General features: G+C 42.3%; 1 protein-coding gene across 4 annotated transcripts; it reads right to left on the reverse strand.

Moving 5' to 3' along the window:
• Positions 1-862: 862 nt before the first annotated feature.
• On the reverse strand, positions 863-19,571 carry ABAT (4-aminobutyrate aminotransferase; the record flags this gene model as incomplete). Of its 4 annotated transcripts, none has more annotated exons than XM_080354311.1 (14): positions 19,491-19,571; positions 18,597-18,626; positions 18,245-18,362; positions 11,376-11,425; positions 8,235-8,315; positions 7,628-7,720; positions 7,169-7,231; positions 6,692-6,755; positions 5,853-6,001; positions 4,787-4,885; positions 3,287-3,454; positions 2,425-2,571; positions 1,221-1,332; positions 863-984 (listed from the first exon to the last, which is right to left on the reverse strand). In XM_080354311.1, the coding sequence occupies exons 1-14, from the start codon at positions 19,521-19,523 to the stop codon at positions 863-865; spliced, it is 1,329 nt and encodes a 442-aa protein (XP_080210437.1). In that variant the 5' UTR covers positions 19,524-19,571. The 4 variants fall into 4 exon arrangements, with proteins under 4 accessions (XP_080210437.1, XP_080210440.1, XP_080210439.1 ...); XM_080354314.1 differs by having other exon boundaries at positions 4,787-4,924; XM_080354313.1 differs by lacking the exon at positions 7,628-7,720 and having other exon boundaries at positions 4,787-4,924.
• Between the last annotated feature and the right edge of the window lie 665 nt (positions 19,572-20,236).

Below are 20,236 nucleotides of genomic sequence, written 5' to 3' on the forward strand. Positions count from 1 at the left end.
TGGCTCTGATGTCAGGTTATGGCTAAGGTCAAGCAATTCTACCGGAGTTTTACAAAATACCTCAAGTATTGAGGTGGAACTTGTAATAGATAAATTAATGGCTATTGTGTATTATGGGCAAACGGTAAAATAACCTCGCATCATTCTAGATTGCCGGCAGAGGTGGAAATAATGTGCTTCACACCATTCTCTAAGCTTTGTGATAAAACATACTTCATGGTATAGCTTCTCTCTGTACAAGTCTGACTGTAAGTCAGAAGTTTTACAATCCAGGACGAGGCAAAAAGCAGAAGTGTTCCAGTTCCGCTCAGAGCGCTGCACAGGGCTGAGTGTGGTGTCTGTCGCTGTGTGTGCAGGCTGGTGGTGTGGCACATGTCTGTATTCGGGGGAATAAAGCTGGAAATTACTCTGTAAAATCCTGTACTTGGCAGTGGTGGAAAGCAGAGCTTTCCCTGGAACACCTATTTTATTCCAGCTACCACCAGAGAATGGCACCTTTGGTACGGCAGGCATGCGGCTTGAAGCGTTACACCATATGTGTCAATGCTTCTGCTACTGGGATCACCTGTGAGAAGAGACTTCATGGGTCACACTTAGACAACCGAATGGTCAGGGCCATGAATGTAGAGAGGACTCTGCAACCAGTACGACCCAAGCCAGAAGCCAGAGGGCCACAGTGTGGGACAGCTGCACGTGCCTGCTGGTGACCAGTACCAATGCTCTGCCTGGGGCCAGTTTGCGTGGATTACAGACAGAACACAAACCTTAGGTGATGACATTACACTTATCCTGTAAGTAGAGAAGACATGAATTAATGCAAACTAATTTAATAATCAGCTGTTCGGTGCGAGGGAACTGCTTTTTACTTGAAGTTTGCCAAGATGTCACTGAAAATGTTCAGGAAGAGGTGTGCATGATGGTCCTTGAAGATCAGCGTTGGACGAAAACGAATCGATCTGTCGCCACAGCCTCCCAGCACAACACCTACACGAGAACAGAGGAGTTGCTCTAGTCATTCCCATATTCACCAAACACCCCGAAAATGCGGGTCTCGGGATGAGGTTCAACTCACTGTGGAGGGCCCACATTGCTGCTGACCGCCCAGTGACACAGCACAGAGCAGCAAAAGGGGCCTCGAGCTTCCCGGGACACGGGAACACTGTGGGCGCCTGCAGCTGTGCTGTCTGTCATTTGAGGCTAATCCCCTCAAACTTTCTTACCTTTGTTTCTGGCTATTGTAATTAACTTGTTTCTAGTTGCATCATTTGGAGTGTCAAACGAACAGAACGTTCCTCTTCCTCTGACTCTGCTGATAAGGTGGGGGTACCGAGCCTGCAAGGAGAGGGGAGGGAGCTGCTGTGACCGAGGGCGGCTGCTCGGGAGCTCTGCTGTGCCAGGCTCTGCTGTGCCAGGCTCTGCCGCACACAGACCCTCCTGCCTGCTCCGTGCCCGCCGCAACCTGTGTCCTCTCCAGCCCTTGGTGATGAGGCTGAAGAGCCGCAGAGCCCGGCAGCAGGCACGTCCTCTCCTCCACAAAGCAGGGAAACAGCCGAGCGGGAAGTGAGAATGAACCTGCACCCCTGGGCTGGACCAAGTAGAATCTTACTCTGAGCTTCCTGAAGCGAGTGTGCAACACCTTCCACCCAAAATTGCTCCAGGAAACCCTGAGCAGAAATAATCTGGAACGGGGCTAGAAACCTGCTCATTTCTTATGCTGCACTAAGATGCTGGTATGATTTGTTTCACTTACTATCAGTTGCAATCCTCAACTTTTATAAGAGTAACCTTTTTTGGATAGTACTAGTAGTATGAAGACTTCAATTTTTTGTGTTCCCCTGCCCGCTATGCTGTGGAGAGAACAGAGATGGTATTTGGGCTTATTTTCCGGTACCAGCGCACAAAGTGCTGTTTGAGAGGTGAGCATCTGCAAGTCCACCCTTAACTGTCTGGCTGATTTCCCATCTCGTGTGGGGCTCCACAGCTGAAGCTGTAAAGGAACTGCACTTAGTCAAGGCAGGGAGAGCTACAAGTGTGTCAACAGCCCAATGGAATTGTAATAAAATATAAAGGCACTTTCCTTTAAAAAGAACTTTTGAGACAATGAAATGGTAGCTGCTTGTGGTAGCAGAGGCTTCTAGAAAAATGGTTTCACTAGCTGCAGTTCATACCTTCAGATACTTTGGGGGTAATGCTTCATTTTGGAGTAAGCTATATAAAACAAGCATCCTTATGTCACTAAAAGAAAGTTTACTTCAGTTCAAAATGGGACACAGTTATTCAAGCTTCCATCGAAGTACCTAAACCAGCAAGTTATGGTTATGGTCTAGTTCCCAGTTGGAGTTCCTCAGTGCAAGTGTTTAAACTGGATTAGGTCAGGTCCTAACTGATCAGTACATTTCTCCTTTAATCCCTCCAGGTGCTTACCTGTAAATCCAGCAGCCCAGTCAGCAGGGCTTTCCCGGCGTGGGTTGCATTGTTTAGAAGGTCTTCTCTTTTAATAACCTTAATGACTTCAGCAAGCATAAGGTTCTTGGATGGATCTCCAAGCCAGGTATTAAAAATCCGATAGGGCTTGGGAAAGGGTGGAGAGAGAGTTGTGGAACAGGTTAACAGGCAAATCACTATAATAGCGCAAAGCAGGCCATCAAACTGGTAGTGCAAACAACTGGTGTATGAAAAAGCATGCACTAATCTCACCAACCCCCCTTTTGTTGTTGTTGTAAGAACAAACTACAGCTGCCCCGCTGAGCACAGACAAAGGACAATTACTTGATGCTACAAATTCAGTGCATTCTGTCTTGCTGCTCTGACATCTCATTGAAACAGTTATAGATGACATGGAAATCAGCATCATCTATGTGGGTTTCAAATTCAAGCTTTATGTTCTCCCCCCTCATTTTTAAAAAATTTATTACATCTAAAATGCCATAAATGCAAAGAAGAAATCTTGCTGAAAATCTGTAATGCTGACGTACAAGCTCTAAAGATAACGCATGGCCCCATGGAAAAGAGTATCAGTTTGTGATTGGGTTTTGTACCAAAGAAAGGTCAGTTCATGAGACTAAACCCAGTTCTCCACTCCCTCCCACCACCTTTATGACCTTTGTCATATAACTGACAGCAACAGGAATAAACGTGAAGAAGTGGCGACAACTTTTGTGTAAGCACAACCAAGTATCTGTGAACTCGCAGCTCCGTCTCGCTAAGCATGCATTACTGGAAGTTTGTCTCTTCCGTGGATGGGCCACCACCTAGCACAGAGTCCAAGTTTCACTGGAAATCTTACTGCATTTGGCCTGAACTCCTCTTTGTGGAAGAATCCTCCTGTCATCATCTTCTTACTGAAGGTTAACACATCAGCTGGGTCGTCCAGGCCCCAGTGTTCGTGTGCCCAGAATTTTCCAGTGCAGCCACCTCCCGTCTGCACCTCATCCACCAGGAACGCGCAGCCGTGCTGCCGAGAGATGCAAGGGGCAGGGAATGGGAGTCCGCCTTTCCAAACCAAAACCACCTCCCTCGGTGCACAGACAAATGCAAGCCAATGACATGCAATGCCCATCCTCTCTGCCCTTCACTGCTCCCCACCTCCCCTCCTCAACCCCCACACCACTGCCACTCACTGGGCATTGGATTTCACAATTAAAAGTTCAGCTATATTTTTCAGAAAGGCACTAGAAACATATTTTCCACCTAAATTCACAAAGTACATGTTTTTATATAATCTATGTTTTTTTTAATGTAGTCTTGAGCATTTTTAGAGAATACCTGAAAGCAGCTGGGAGGAGCCTGGGCGGCATTTTCAAAGCCTCTGAGGGAAGGAGAACATCGTTCCTAGTTTTGTTTAAGTAAGAAGTCTCTGCCTCTAATCTGAGTTGGGCATTTGTGGCACAAAGGCAATATCAGCAGCATGATCTGTTCCATCTAAGGGCCTAAAACGATCCTTGGAAGAGCTGCCTTTTCAGAGGAGCCTGCTGGAAGAGCTGCTCCTTTTAGCTAGCAACATGGGGTTTTTTTATGCAAAGGACTATTGTTCAAACTTTGGGACACAGAGCTCAAGCTATATCATGATACTGTAATTAAAACAATTGGTAAGTACTTTTGGCAGTGTCTTGTTTTAGACAAGGCAAACCTTTTAATTTTACCTTATTTACTCTCTCACCCTTGCTTGAGCAGCGGTTAACAATGGAAAAAGCTGCTTTTTCTCATGGCAGAACAGAATTTTCCAAATGTCACCTATGCTCTATAAGCACACAAATGTTTTGAGGGTGAAAAAATCACGGAGTAGGTCTTACTGAGGGTTGTCACTTCCAACCCAGTAACTTCACATTTAAATTATCACGACATATATCCTTCTCATTGTTTCATTGGAACATCAGCACTTACAATTGGGCTCAATTTGTTTTTCAGCTTTTTTTTCACTTAAAGACAAGTATGTCAACAAAAAATGATCTTTTACCAAACTCGCCCCTTCTGAAATTGTTTGAACCCGCTCAACAAATTGGCATTATCTCTAAAAGAGCACTACTGTGTAACCCCTAGTTAATGAACCAGAGTAACTTCTCTCTCACTTAGATGTGAGCAGAACATTTACTGGACTGAGGAAACCACCAGGTGTGCATCAAAAGGAGGAGTCGATGCTGTTCAGACAAGGGCTGCTGGTATCTGAATATGTGTCTGTAACTGCCCCCATGCAGCTCTCGCAGTGCCAGGGCAGGGAGAGGCCTCTGGAGACACCAACAAGTATTGACATGGTCAACATGGAGTAAACAGTGAAATATTTGAGTACCTTTCTGGCGATGTCTCGTAGCTTTCTGAAGAAGTCATCTGAAGCATGATTGTCCCCACCCTCTGACTGTATTGGTTCTACAATTATTCCGGCCACAATCTTCTTCTTTTTCCTATACTTCACAATCAGATCTTCCACCTGTAAATCAAACATTGATGGTACATTCTCTTTTCAGGACATTTGCAAATTTCCTCCCAGAAAGATTAAATCTCAGCAAGAGGACTTCAACTTTTCATAGACATTCCTGGCTATAAAGGTGTTAGGAAGCGTAAGGAATTAACAAATAGTTCCTCTAGGATTTAACACTGCCCTCTTGTTCCTGAATAATGCTGAAGTTTAAATCATATCCTAAACACACTGTACCTAGTTGCACATTTATCTACAATGGTGTAAAAGCTGTAGCAAATTTCAGTTGAGAGTATGGTGGAAACCACTGTTGCTTGCTATGCCACTGCTGTCATTCCACCTAACAAATATAGATTTCATTTAATGCTCATCCATTAAAGGAGGTAATCTGATAAGTTTACTTTTCCTAATCACCCACTTCAGATACTTTAAAATAAATCAGATGAAATAGTGCAGCAATCCTGCTGCTGACAAGGAGCTTACAGAGAAGTTTCAATTAACCTTGTAGTGCCAGTTGCTGCAATTAGTTGTGTCATTTGGTCTTGAAATATCTCTTGCAGCTTTCAGAGCTTTGTGCCACATGGCTACTGCAGAAAAACAAAGACCTAAACTATTTTTACAGGTTCTCTTTGCAGAGGATTAAACACGCTGTGCTCCTCTCAGTCCACGTCCCTTTGCAAGATCTGTCAGACAAGCTCACTGTGATATAACCAGTTTCCGTATATGAAATCTCACTCTGGTGTGATTCTGTAATTCACAGCAACCGGCTGTTTTGGAGGGCAGGGACAAACTTCTGACCGTAAACAACCATGAATGTTGTTTTAATCACACGCTGTTCCAATCCCTGAAAACATTCTTCTAGTGAAAAGTGGCTAATCCTACCAATACTATTCATTATTTCAAATGAAAAACAACAGAAAGCTGCCAATGAATTTTTTACCTCCTCTAAACAACGGGCTTCTTCCTGTTGATTCTCTTTCACAAAGTCTTCCAGAGGATACTTCAGCCTTGGAAATGGAGCAATAGGCCAGTCCAGCGAGGGAATGTCCAGTTTGTGAATTGCTTTAGAGTGGGTTGTAGCTAAGCAACCTAAACCCAGAAAACCAAACATTAGAATAATACCTGACACAAGGAACAACACAGGAAAAAAGCTACCAAGAGGTGAAAAATCGCCTGACACCAGGACTGTAGAATTCTCTTAATTGCTCTACATTTTTACTTTATTTTCTGAAATACTGGGTAATTGGATTTAGCCAAGCTCAAGTGGATCGCTCTAGCTTTTAAGCTTGAGTTTCCACACAGACTGTTCCAGAAGAACAGGAGAACCTCTGTAATCTCAACATGTTGCTCAGACAAGGTGGGTTTCACCTGTCCTAAGACAACTGGTTGCAAAGCTCAGAATTACAGCACTCTTGGGTAACATGTTTAGAACAGGGACTGAGCTGATGTAGAATTGTTAAAATGACTGACATCTCATTTGTATTTTGTGGTAATTTCACCCCAGGAGTTAGGCTTTTTCTAGTATAGATAGGAAACCTTGCATTCAGAATGAAAATAGGGAACCTTCTGAAAAGAAATATTCAAAATATATAAAATTAATTCCCACTGTCACTCAAATACTGTTTCAGTACTCGTGGGGCTTCCAAGGCAAACCTTCAATAAACATACAGCTTCTGCACTGATCTAAGGAAAAAAGCACTTTCCGGAAGGTGCAGCGCGATGACAGCTCAGCGCACGGCGGAGGGAAGGACGGGGGAGCTGCTGCGCTGCTTCGCTTACCAAAGGTCCGTCCGTGGAAGCTGCCCATGAAGGAGAGCATGGCGTAGTCGGGGCAGCCGGGGGGCTGCAAGCAGAGCAGATGGGGGGTCAGTGGGGCCCAGCCCTGCCGCCCCCCAGCCCAGAGAGACCCACGGCCGGACCAAGCGGCTGCCCCTCACAGCACGCCGATCCGATCCCTCTTCAACCATCAGGCACGGCAAATGGCTCTACTGACCCATTTAAAACAAATACATCTGTCGTCCCCTAAAAACTGCCTGATCTCCCAAAATGCATCACTAATACTAACGAATACCTGGCAATTTATACTGTACTGTAAAAGGGAATAAAAAATGCTTCTGTAAATACAATAGCAACAAAAGGAGGGCTAAGGAGAATCTCCACCCTCTGGTGGATGCAACCCCATGCAACGCTACCAATCTTCCCTCATAAACCCAAGGCAGTGGTACATCTGCATGTGTGGTAAAGAACAATTGTTACCTGGTTAATCATGCAAGATTCCAGTTCCTCTTTAGTGACATTATTATGGCCCCTTTCCTTCTTCTGAAAACAGAAAACACCAAAAATAAACTAAAAAAATCAACAGATAGTTTTCCTCTAGTTGTAACCAATGCATTTATGGTTAAACCACAAATGAGTAATGCTGGTATTCAAACTAGAGCTAACAAAGACACTGACTGTGGCTCTTGGATATTGATTACAATCTGCATTTTCTTTATTTCCTTTTCTTCATAATTTCTAAAGTTGTGTCAGTATATAGTGAAAGCTTAGATGAAGACTTTTTAATAAAGATTTTACACTAAGTTGAATATAAATAACATAATGAACAAGACAACCTCCAAACCTTACTTTTCTTTACAGTAACTGTTCTGATGATGAATAAATGTTTGCTTCTACATCTAAACCTACAAAAAAACCCGTACTTAATGTTTTACTCACTCTGTACCACATAAATATTGCTTTAAAGGCATTTTCATTAGAGCAGGATCCACAAGCCATGGTGATCACCTGTGGCAGGCCCTTAGGAGCCACCTGTCAACGAAGAGAGAAAATTACTCCTAAATATTAAGCAGAAATGTAGTGCAAAGTGCTAATACTGCTCATCAGTCCTCAACATCAGGAGCTTCAGTTAGTGGGAGACCAACCGAGCCTGTGATGGGGAAAGCACCAGTTTCAACTGCAGCTGAGGGGGCTCCACTCAGCTTCAGTCCCAAGGATCTTCAAATTGAAATCAAGACAAACAGAAACCACTTATTCCCCTTCTCTCTTATGAGCGCGGGGTGAACAGAAGTTAGAGAAAATGTGTTTTCTCATTAGTTCTTCAATCCAGAATATAAGAGGCAGTGTCTGCAGAGCAGACGTGTCACCTGCTGACATCCAGCTGTCAAGCCAGGGACAAAGATTCCACCTCATCACTCGCAGTGAGAAGGCAGGTGGACAAACAGCCGACCTGTCACGTTCCCTATTAAAATCCACAAGATCCCTGGATATGCCCGTGTCCATCAACACAGAACATGGCAACTCATCACAGCTATCTCAGACTTACTGATAACAAAGATTCCTTCAGTCTGTCTGCAAAGTTCTCTGGAGGTAAAATCCCTAGGGCAGGTCTGTTGATAAAAGTGCTCTACAAAGACAAAGGAAGAGAAATTATTACGTTTTACTGTCACGTTAAAGATATCATGTTGATATCAAGGTGGTTACATTTCATTCTAGTTACAAATACCAGCCAGAAATTTGTAGTCATTGCAAAAGGAGTTTTAAAGCCGGGGATAATATTCATGTCTTAGAATATGATTCTCTGTTTAATCCTTGCGGGACAACTTAGAAAAGGTGCATGCTAACTGATAGCAACATTTCCTCTTCAATACTGACATTTTAGTTGCTCAATCTCAATTTTCCTTATGCATAGGAAATGCACTTTAAAATCCTAATTACTTGCCTTCAATTTGAGCAGCTAAATCTAAATTCAATTAGGATAGTGGCACTTTCTTCCTTACTGAGCTGCAAGACAGACCATTTTGGAATGCTGTGGTTCTAAACATCCTCCAGTTACTATTGCAATGGGATGTGGAGGAACAAGGCAAAGGTATGCCTGAAGGACAGGGGCCACATCTGAGAAAGATAACACACATGGAAGGATCAGCAACACAACACAACAATAAAACAGATTCCTGACAACACGTGTGCACACGGGCATCTGTCTGTTCTGGACTCTTCTGGTACGGACAGCACTGGGCAGCGTGGGGAGGAGATGGGCTGCAGCTGCCCGGCTTGTTATCACCCCACTGCTCAGCAACCCCTGTTTCATCAACTCAGAACCATGGCCTGTGATACATCCAGACACGCTGCTGAAACTCCTTTTCAAACATGTACTGTTTCCATGAAGTTTGCTGATTTACAGGTAAATATTTCCTGTTCCAGCGCCTTCACTTTGCACAGTCACCCTTCTCAGTGCCTCAGCTTTAATTACAGGTACATTCTTGATTGTGCATCACAACAGCAGGTTTCTGGCTTCCCAGATCTCTCTATTTCCTGACTGAGGTCTGACATGGACCAGGAACCACCATGCTGAAACAGTCTCCGTGGATGCAATGTCATCTCTCCTAACACAAGAGGTACTGATTTGGGCATAAAGAAAAGCTTTTTCACTGAGGGAACTGTGAAGCAGTGAACAGGTTGCCCAAAGAGGTTGTGCAGACTCTCTCCTTGGAGGTTTTCAAGACTTCAGATAAAGCCCTGAGCCTGGTCAGATCTCACAGCCGACCCTCCTGGAACAGAAGATCACCCCAGGTCCCTTCCAACGTCAACTGTCCTACTGGTCCTACCAACCTGCCCCACTGGGGTTCACCTCTGTGAGAGCTAATCCCAGTGTCAGTGAGGAGCAGCTGAGCCCACTGCCCACATGCTGCTTCTAAAGAAAAACAAACCTCTAGATAAAAAACCTCTCAGTCTCCCCAGTCCCCTAATGGAGATGAATTTGTCGTGTTTGTGCAATTACTTTAAATTAAGTGTCACGGATTAAAATGGATTCTCCATTGCTCTCAGTCTTTGTAGGTAATCTTATTCAATTCACAATGTGCTACTTTTTTATTTTAAATTTAATTTGTTCAGAAAAGGACAAGCTCAATGTTTGTCAACTTCAAAGCAGCATTATCTGCCCTTGGTTTTGTTTGTTGTTTTTGTTGTAACAAGCCATCATTGAAATTAAAGGCTGAGCTTCAATGACTTGGGTCTTTACTGGTCTCCAGAGGGGACCCCCTAAACATTCCTATTTTCAGTGCAACCCAAGCTTGCACATTTATCAGCAACCTTCAATTTTTTTCCCAACACGGGCAGTCATTCATTCAGATGTGCAGAGCACAGTAAGAGGTGCGAGTTGTCACACTGCACCTGTAAGAACACACCATCTGAATTCTCAGGGAAAACTCAACATCACACAAGATATCACAGAGTACGAGCTGGGACTTCATAACCTGTACAAGTGTGTTACTTCCAATAAAATGCTTGTTTCAAGAGACTCAAGCTTAAAAAAAACCTAAGCAAGTATGTTACTGACAGATTAACACAAAGTTTTTGTTTAGTACATATGAGAAATCTTACTTGAGTTTTAATCTCAGTTTAGAAGTGAATTTTCATATAAAGCTAGAGGTACAAGACCATAGATCTGTTGTGAATTTGAAAATGGGCTGTCACAGTCCATTGACAATGTATGCCATTAAGGAGAAACGTGTATTTTTCTTTTGTTTTTAATGAGATGCTCAGTACTGAGAAAAACAGAAGATCAACATCAAGCTGCTGTGGTCTCAAATGAACAGATGCACATTCTGTCCTTTATAGCTGGCTATCAATCCCGAGCGCGTAGTCGGGCGCAGACAAACAGGTTCAGTGCCACCCACTGCATTAGTGCAGGTGTCAGAAATCAGAACAGGGCACCAACAGCATCTTTTATATGCATACGTGGGAAAGATGTTTCCTGGTTGCACCATTCATGCCGGACTTTGGAGGCAGTTCCTTTTACAGCCTCCTAACTGCCCTTTTCCAGGGGACAAATTAGCACCTGCCACCAGGGGTTTTTTGGTGGTTTTGTTGGTGTTGTGGTTTTGCTGCTGTTGTTTTAATCTGGCTTTGACTACTGCTGCATTATAATGAGGGCGTTGTTATCTCAGAAATAATTTTTATGAGTAAATTTAAGTATTTAGAAAAAACAGTGGTTTAGTCAACTTGGTACTTATGAGATGGGAACCAGCCACCCCCGCCCTCAAAAAAAAAAACCCCAAAAAAACCACCCACAGCCTTCCAGACTTAGGGCACTATTTTCATATTTAAAATACTATACTGTCTCTCAAGGACTTGTGCTTGTTTTCAGGCTCAAAAATCTTCACTCAAGAACATTCCTAAAATGATTAATTGCAAACACTATGCTTGAATTATGATTTAAAACTGGCCGCAAACATCTCAAGTGCATCACCCAAATGTTTACTTCTTGTAAAGCTTCACAGAAGTTTGGATGTCTTCTTAAACACTATCGAGCTCTTTTCATCTAGTGAGAAATAAAGAAAGCAGATCCCACCATGCTCTAAGTATGAGTCATTAAGCATTCATTATCAGTTTAAGAAAAAATTAGACAGAACGCCACAAGGAGGGAGAAGAATCTTTCAAGTACTTAATGTTTCAATTCACTTACCAAGTTCTGTGGCTGTTGTAGAAGCTTTATCAGAGAGGGATGGCTGTAACCTAATTAGAAAGAACAAAGAAAGCAAACAGTTATTTCTATCTGATGTCAATAAACCAGCGTAAAGAGTAACCTAGAGAATAACCTTATTCTGATGCTTAACTGTTTCTGTAACCTGTTTGTTTTAACTATTTATAATAGAACTTCTTTCAAAGTAGGGCATACCTCTCCTTTTACAAAATATTCCTATCTGGAACTTTGGAACAAATGTGGTGTCAGGCAATAGCAAAATGTATTTTAGTACTGAAAGGTAAAAATTGCACACAAAAGAGAAATGAACACAAATGGGTCTTTTGCCTGATACAGCCTGATTGCAGTATGATAGTTTCTACCAAGTACTGTGGGCCTGACATTATTAAACGTTTACTTGCTCTCCTTCCTGGGTTTCCCACATATATTTGGTTTCTCTGCAGCAGAATGTGCAAACCTCTCCCATCCTCTCCCTCAATGCAGAGCAGGAATCCCTTGCCATTCACAGCGGCTGCTGCTGCACTGCGAATCTCACAGCGGGTTTTACACTCCTTCAACATCAGAATGATTATCCCCAGCACCATAACAAAACTTTTCTCCCCTCACTGTGCTTTTTTTTTTCAGCTGATGAAATTTTTCCTCATTGTAAAATCAACTTAGAAACACATATTCTTCTTTGGCAGCTGACTATAAGAAACAGACAAGCAAAAATACACATCTTCACAGATTTCTCAAAGAAAGCTAATTTGGCAATTGTAATTTCAGTGCATTATAATGTAGTAACAAAACATCAGCACGGGCTTTTTGTAGCTCAGCAGACACAGGGTACCCTCGCCAGCACAGCAGCCGTGGGTTCTCGCTGCTGATGTGCGCAATGGGCACACGTTAGAGCAGACCCAGAAGGATTAAGCCCTGGGACCCTAGCAGAATGTTGGCAATGGCTTGAGAGCTCTCCTTGACATCTGTCACAGCTGGATGGCATTCAGCACCGCTACCTCTGCAATGTCAGCTGAATGTGGCGTTTGTTACCACTGCACCCTCTCTGTGCAAGATGCTGCCAGATTTGAGTTGTGCATATCCCGGCCTCCACGTTACCCAGGCTTCACTTATAGATACAGCCACATTTATTTGCACACGTGAAGATGTGTATTCCACTCCTGCATGATCATTAATAGGCCTACCAGAAGGAAGAGGCTGTCACAGAAACAGCCGTACACTTGGAACTGAGGGATTAATAAGCACCCAAATCTCTTATCTGCTACAACCCCTTAGCTATTGCAAGACATTTGTCAGGAAATCTCTCCTTCTCAGTCATAGATTTACATGCCTCAGCTGTGCATCACCATGAAAACACCTGCTTGATAAACGTGTGTCTTGTATTAAAGGAGAGTCTGCACTTTTCACCTTCTCTCATGACCAGTTACTTTCTTCCTTCCCATTTTCCTTAGACAAACTTTTAGTTGGAAAAGATGCAACAATTTGTCCTCTTTACTCAGAAACATTGAGATACTAAGGATGCTTCAGGTTTAACACAAAAAAGGGGCTTATTTTATACCTACTGACATTATGGGATAACTTGCTTGCTTACAGGTAAAACAATGTATTTGATGTAAAAAAAAAAAATCTTCACCAAAGGAGCCCAGAAAATTTCATTTTAAGCCTGATTACTAATGTATGAAATGCCAAAGCCAGAGATTAGCATCATCTTCTATGTTCCCTTGTAGAAACAGTTGGAAACCTCATCTTCCCTACTGCTCAAGAAGTCAGACCACTCTAATTTTATTACAAAAGCTTATCATGCCTCTCAACTCCTCATTCTCGCTGAATTACAATAGCCCTGATTATCCTGTCTGAGCGATGAAGCATTAGGCTACTGCATTAACAAATCAATTATAAATTCAGTTTTGGACATTTTAGTTCAAAAGAAGGAAATAGCCAGACTGTTCTAACTGCATGTCATGCTGCAAAGAATCTGTTAAAATTACTATGAAGATAATACAAGTGGCTAGTTGGGACACAGACAACTAAATCTGCATTGCGTCTGCTGTCACGGGAAGAATTGTCAGGCGAGGGGGACTGCGAGCTGTGCCCCAGGGAGCTGGAGAACCTTTGGAAGGATATCTATTGCTTCAGAAATCTCCAAACTAAACCTCACAGAAGTTTGTTATAAAGAGCTACCATTGCATAGGAAGCTGAACCACTGGCTCTGAGATTGCTTGTAAAAACGTGTAATTCTGTTGCTGGTGTTAAGATGCGTGGAGAACACAGAGATTTTCGCATCTTCTCTCGTGTAACGGATTCAAGGCTTCCATTACCCATAACTTATCCCTTCCCACCTACACAAGATGTCTCTCCCTTATTCCTCAGGCTGAGTCCCTGTTCTTCCTCCCAACGCTCCTGTTCTGCTGGCGAATCCTCAACAGGACCCGGTGGAATGAGAGCGAGCCCTGAAAGCCCAACTTCTCCTGAAAGAGCAGGTCTGTGTGCAGGAAGATGCTGAACTGCTATGTGGGTTCACAGTCACAGAACTAATGCCAGCAAGAACTAAATGGTTAAATAACCATGGCAGAAAAAGTCAAAAAGTGCTGAGACAGCAAACAGACAGCAACTTGTTTCACCGACACGACCAACGCAAGGGTTTGTAGCTTTACAAATCAGATAGATTCCTTTAAGAAGTGCCAGAGCTGGCTCTTCAGAGAGGGCACCCGCTTCATCACTCCCACTGTGTGTCTAGATCGATGCGACAGAAAGTACATGTCCTCCGGGCTCAGGAATGCGCCTGTCTGCAAAGGAACAAAAACTGGAGCTGCTAAAATAACGAGACGGAGAAAGCCGAAGGAACTCATTTGAACTGAGCAGCAGGCAGCTGCCACTAATGCCAAACAACACCTCTACACATCTCCCAAACAAACACAGACCTTCCCAGCAATGAAAAACAGACTGTTCCATTTGCTGCTCCAGAGTATTTGCTCGTAAACACATCGATAGAATCTCCTCTTGCATTTGGCTCCATGGGGTTTCTAACCATTAAGCAGATCAGATGCAAGTTTAAAGGAGTATGTTGTGCTACAACTTTCCAAAATCCATGTGCTAAAAATCTCCTTTAATTTGTATTTTTCAGCAAGAAGCAGCCCAGAACATCTGTACCTAGAGGATTTTTATACTTTAATTCTTATCTTTCCACACAAGCACTTATTACCTCTCAACCACTGCTGATAAAATATATTCCAGTGTAGCAGATCATTATTAAATCTTGGGGAGTCCTGACAGATTCATAAAAGGTTTTATTAGATTTACTTGCAGAGAGATAAGCATAGATGACTAGCAAGCAGCTTGTGATCTTGTTTTGGTGTCCCAGTCTAGAACCTAACCCTGTCACCAAAAGGGACATGATTAGCAACCTCTGCAGCTTCAGATCCTCGTTCCTGTCATTCAGCACAACTTAAAAAAAATAAACTAATGCTGTGTGTTCAGTTAGATTCAGGTCAGCCTGTAGGTGTTAAATTTCCTTTTACTTCTTGTTGCTACATAACACAGAGCCATTCTCTGAGCAGCTGTATGGAGCACTGCACTACAGTTCCTTTGTGACTGAAGAACATGACCTCTAGGACAAAAAAACCCAGCTTATTCTCACAAAGACATTTCCACACGAGGGAGGAACCAGATGGCTTAGCTGAGGATCAGCTATAGGAACCGGAGCCTTATGTCTACGTCAACAGTTTCAGTCAAGCAGAGAAGCAAACTGAAGAAGCCCCTGCTATTATACCCCACAACTAGTGTATGTATCTCAAGAGAGTTCATAGATCTCAGTTCAGTTATGGTCACATATGACATTATGAGTACATCTATTAATAATAGTGCTACAGATAGGAAGAATCAGGGTTTTAAACAATTTTAACCAAACCAGGCATTATTACAGATGGTTCCAAAAAACTAAGTGATCTCTTAGACCAACTGGAACTGATTGCAGGTTCAATTGAAATGTTTAAGGGTTATGTTAACTATCTTGCAGGCAATTTATTCATATGCATTTGAAATTCACTCTCATGGAGTTGAGCAGCTAAGAGCTGCCTTTTCATTTCCAGGGCTTGGGAGGAGCAGTCTGGGAACAAATGTCCACAGACAGCACAGTGTTAGCAAGAATTGCAGTTTTGCTGCCTGTGCTGCACTTGGGCTGTAAGCAGCGATTCCAAGTCTCTCAACATCTGGCATAAAGCAGCATAAAGCATCTTTTCTCCTATACTTAATTCACATATAAGTTCCATTATATTATCAGCAGGAGCTGACAAGACGACTGTGTATTGCATTCCTGAGAATTACCTGTCGGCATCCAGAATGTTTATTTCCCACTCCAGATTGCATTTTATTGCATGAATATTTGCTTTGATAAAAGTTTAGTTACCACTGGGAGGGAAGGAATTGAGCTAAAAGCGTCAAAATCCTAGGATTTAAGAAAAATCACAGGATTTAAGAAAAATAAATTCACATAACAAGCTAAATAGCCTGGAAAAATTATGTGAAAGATGTGAACCATGGACTTTGTTTAGTTAATTTTTCTTTCCTTTCAAACCCTGAAACTCACCACTGCCCCGTGCCTTAATATGTGATAGGATGTTAGAGTGAATGTATCAAGCAGCTTCACCTTTAGCTTGAAGTAACAGATCATGTAATCTCATTGAATTTTCCAGCCAAGACTGTCAGGAAGAGTTGGCTACAGTTCCTATTTGTGGCTGGCATCCACTCAGGCAACCTCCTTTTACAGGTTTTCCATCATTAGAAAGCTACAAGGAGCTAACAAATATGTCCAAACCCCAACAGGAGATGCTGTCCCCAAACCTACAAAGAGGAGCAAACCTTTGGCACACAGGTGGCTGTCAAACAGGAGCTGGAGAAGAAATGAGAAAGGCCAAATGAAACAGGTGGCCATCCAAGAACCAGTACTTACTCTGATTCTGGTCTTAACACAGATCATGTTATCAGACAGCTGCAGCATATGTTAACTGTCCTTTAGACAACAGGAGAAAAATGCAGAAAAAACCCCCACAAGGTTAGCCATAAACTCCTTTAACTTACCATTATGTTAAGCAAAGTCAGAAAAAGCTGTGTGGCATTTTGGATGCATAAACACTGAAGTTGTTCAGCTGTTAATAAATAGCTGAACACATTTTTTTTTAAAAATCTCCCCACTAATAAACTATTTCCACAGTAATATTTAACTATTTTGTACATAAATCTATATTAAAAGAGGTACACTTGCACCATCAAGCACTAGAAGGTCAGAAAGCCTCAGTGCACTGTCTGTACAACCTTAATTTCACTCATTTGGAGTAGGCACTGACTTTCCTTTAACTACACGATCACACACTAGCTTCTCCAAATAGCAACTCTTGTGTGAAGAATGGGAGGTCTTGAACACTACATGCACATCCTCTCCTAGAAACCTAAAATCCAGTCCTGTTTCAATTAGATGAGCATCAGCACACAAGCACTGTGCTCCTTTGTCTCACCCCTGTTTCCATGTCTGTGGTGACAAAGTTATCTCAGGGCAGCCTCTAAAATCACAGAATCCCAGAGTGTTAGGGATTGGAAGGGACCTGGAAAGCTCATCCAGTGCAATCCCCCCATGGAGCAGGAACACCCAGATGAGGTTACACAGGAAGGTGTCCAGGTGGGTTGGAATGTCTGCAGAGAAGAAGTTTCTTCTCATATTTAAGTGGAACCTCCTGTGTTCCAGTTCGTTCCCACTGCCCCTTGTCCTGTCATTGGTTGTCACCGAGAAGAGCCTGGCTCCATCCTCATGACACTCACCCTTTACAGATTTATAACCATTAATGAGGTCACCCCTCAGTCCCCTCTCTTCAACAAATGCTGAAGAGTTCTGGAATATTTTCACACGTATTGAGGTGCTACACAAGAGTGAAACTATTATTTGTCTGCAAAGAAGATTGGGATAACTGAAAACCCATTGCAGTCACAAGGTCTTAAGATACCAAAAACTTGGCAATGACCTGAACATCACTAAATTCTGTTTCCCAACAAGGAGGCCCGCAGGGATGATTTTGAGTCATCACTGTTTCTATACATAGCACAACTTCTACCTTTTAAATTATACCAGCACTTTTGCTCTTTTTGCTTCTGCAGAAACATATTTTTAAGCAAAGGAGAAGAACTATGGATGAGGAACAAAAACTGAACACCTACTGAAACCAACATTCCTTGTCATCCGGGCCTACATCTCTGCCTTGCTTTTCCTTTTTGAAAAAAAAAAAGAAAAATCATCGATTGACCTTCCTGAGCACTTGACAAGTCAATTGTTTGGTCACTCAGCCCCACTGAGGTGCCACCTTTGCTTTCACTCAGCACCAATATTCAGTGTTTGATTTTGTTTCATCCTACTGGAGCCCTCATGGCCCACTAATTTTTTCAGTTATTTTGAGATAGAAATGTTACCTAAAGCACATCATTTTATGTTAAAATGTTTAAGGCATGTTTGTTGACACTTAAAACAGTAACATACTGTTACAGAATCGGAAAGTGCACAAATCCAAGCAAACAAAGATCACCTAAATTGTGGAACTTGCATATTCAAACTAAGATTAATACTAGAGCTTCTTGCAGGTACCACGATGTTCTTCAAGTGAACTGCAAGTATTGCATTTGTAGTTTCTTCAGCTATTAGAACCCACCAGTCCATAATATGCAGGAGTGAGGTGCGCCCTGACTGCAAGGAGGCATACATTATGTCAGCTTTGGGGTTTTTCAGTTAATCAACCAACTTCTCTGGCAGTGGCTGAGGCAAGAAAACAATAGATTGAGGACAAAGCAAAAAATTTGGTACGACTGTCTCCTACCTATTGGGATGGATGAAATCTGAGAATAGAGATCCAGCATGCGATTGCCATCTACATCTACTAGGTAGTTCCCTCGGCTCTCTTCGTAATTGCAAAAAAAGTGTACAGCTTCTGCGTTCTTAAAGGAAAAAACAAGTAATACTTTACAAAGTAGCAGGTGTAGGAAGGTGCAACTAATACACTACAAAAGATTTTACTCAAATGCACACATATCCCACTAAGCATGCAAACCTAAAGTCAGTGTTTTACCTTTTTTTTTTGTATGGAATTAAACACAACAAACAGCATTTTAAAACAAGTTCCGAAATCACAGTATTAACACTCCTGAAAGTCAGAAAACTTGACCAATTACCTGAATTCCATTCAGCTGCTTCATTAATTCCTGTAGAAAAAGCAAACATCAAAGAGTCTCAGGAATGTAATTACCAAATACTGAAGAAGAATGTATGTTTCTTTTTATGATGACATAAATCGTGTGCAAAACTTGGAGCCCTGTGTGCTCACCAGGCAACATGAACTCTCATAGTGTGTCTTGCAACCATGACAGTCAAAACTATGAACTGTGGCACACAGAGCTACACGGGCTGCATACACAATTTCATTGTGAATCCCCAAAATGGGAAAGCTGCCTCTTCTATATTCATCAACTAAACTAAGAAAACAAGAGAGAAATCAAAATAAGAGAAGCCAGAGGTACACAGAAAGGATTCTGGCACACTGGTTCTAGAAAGACTGGTTCTAGAAAAACAGGGTTTAGCTTTTTTTAAATAAAGGAAGAAAAACAACAAACAAAACCACAAAAACCCCACAACAACACACACCAACCCAACCCAACCCCACCACACATAAATACTGGCTCTGACAGAGTAAAGCCATGTCCAGCAAATTGAAAATCTTGCTTCAGTTCAAAACCAAAGCATTATTTCACATGATAAATAGCCAACTAAGTATCTGTTTTCAGCAGGACTACAAGTAATCAAGTCTGATGAGATGTTTAATCAAACGGATGCTTTTTTGCTTTCAGCTACTTTGTATAGGAAGTTGGCAGCTGAGATTCAGATCTCTCTGTGGGGCGTTTCATTCGTGAGCTTTTAATTCTCAGCATCTTGATAAAAGTGGGCCTGCGCTGTCGTGAATGGATGTTTATTCATATCAGATTTAAGGTTTGAAATGAAATTCATGTTCTAGCAAGTTAAACACAGCTAAAGAAAAAAAAAATACAAGCCATTAGACTTTGGGAACTTACTCTAGATCGTGGTCCTGGAACTTCTGTCTTCATTAGAGGTCCATCATAATCAAAATCCACATCAATTTTAGCTGCAGCTTGACTGATGTATCTGTATCCTGTAAGAAATAATGAAAACCTGAGTGCAGACCGTATTCTCTGTGCTCTCCTCTCAAAATAAATATACATAGCTTACCTGACTGAGAACACTTGACAGATAAGAGCGATTACATTGCACTGTTTGAAGTGACCGAATGTCTCATCTTTGACAAGTGTTAAAATAAAACTAATACCAGTGAGGTGGCTTTAAAAAAAATCGAGTGAAATGACAAGGCAGTCCTAGAGAAACAGAGGCAGATCCTGCTGTGAAGGACAGGAGGACTAAGAGCAGACCCACTTCCATTGTTGTTCTTGCTCTGCCCATTACACCCTGAACAAGCCTTTGTTGTGAATTCCCCCCTCCTAAGCAGAGCTGGCTTCATTCGCTGTCAGCAATAACCCAAGAGCTTGATGGACCCCACAGGTAAAAAACACCGTGATGTTCTGCAACAGCTCACAGGACACCGTTTGAGAAAGATCTGTGTCCCAAAGGTAAAGGCTGTGTTCAAAACAAATTCAAAATCTGAAGTGAATCAGTGTCTTGCACAGCAGCTCTGACATGTGGGTCAAATATAGTGAGGATTTTTCCTCTGATCCTGCCTCTGACCTTGCTGTTCTTTATCCATCTGTATAATTGGGGGATCATAATAAACTCAACACCTCAATTA

This window comes from Nesoenas mayeri (assembly GCF_963082525.1).
Source record: "Nesoenas mayeri genome assembly, chromosome: 15".
Taxonomy (NCBI): domain Eukaryota; kingdom Metazoa; phylum Chordata; class Aves; order Columbiformes; family Columbidae; genus Nesoenas; species Nesoenas mayeri.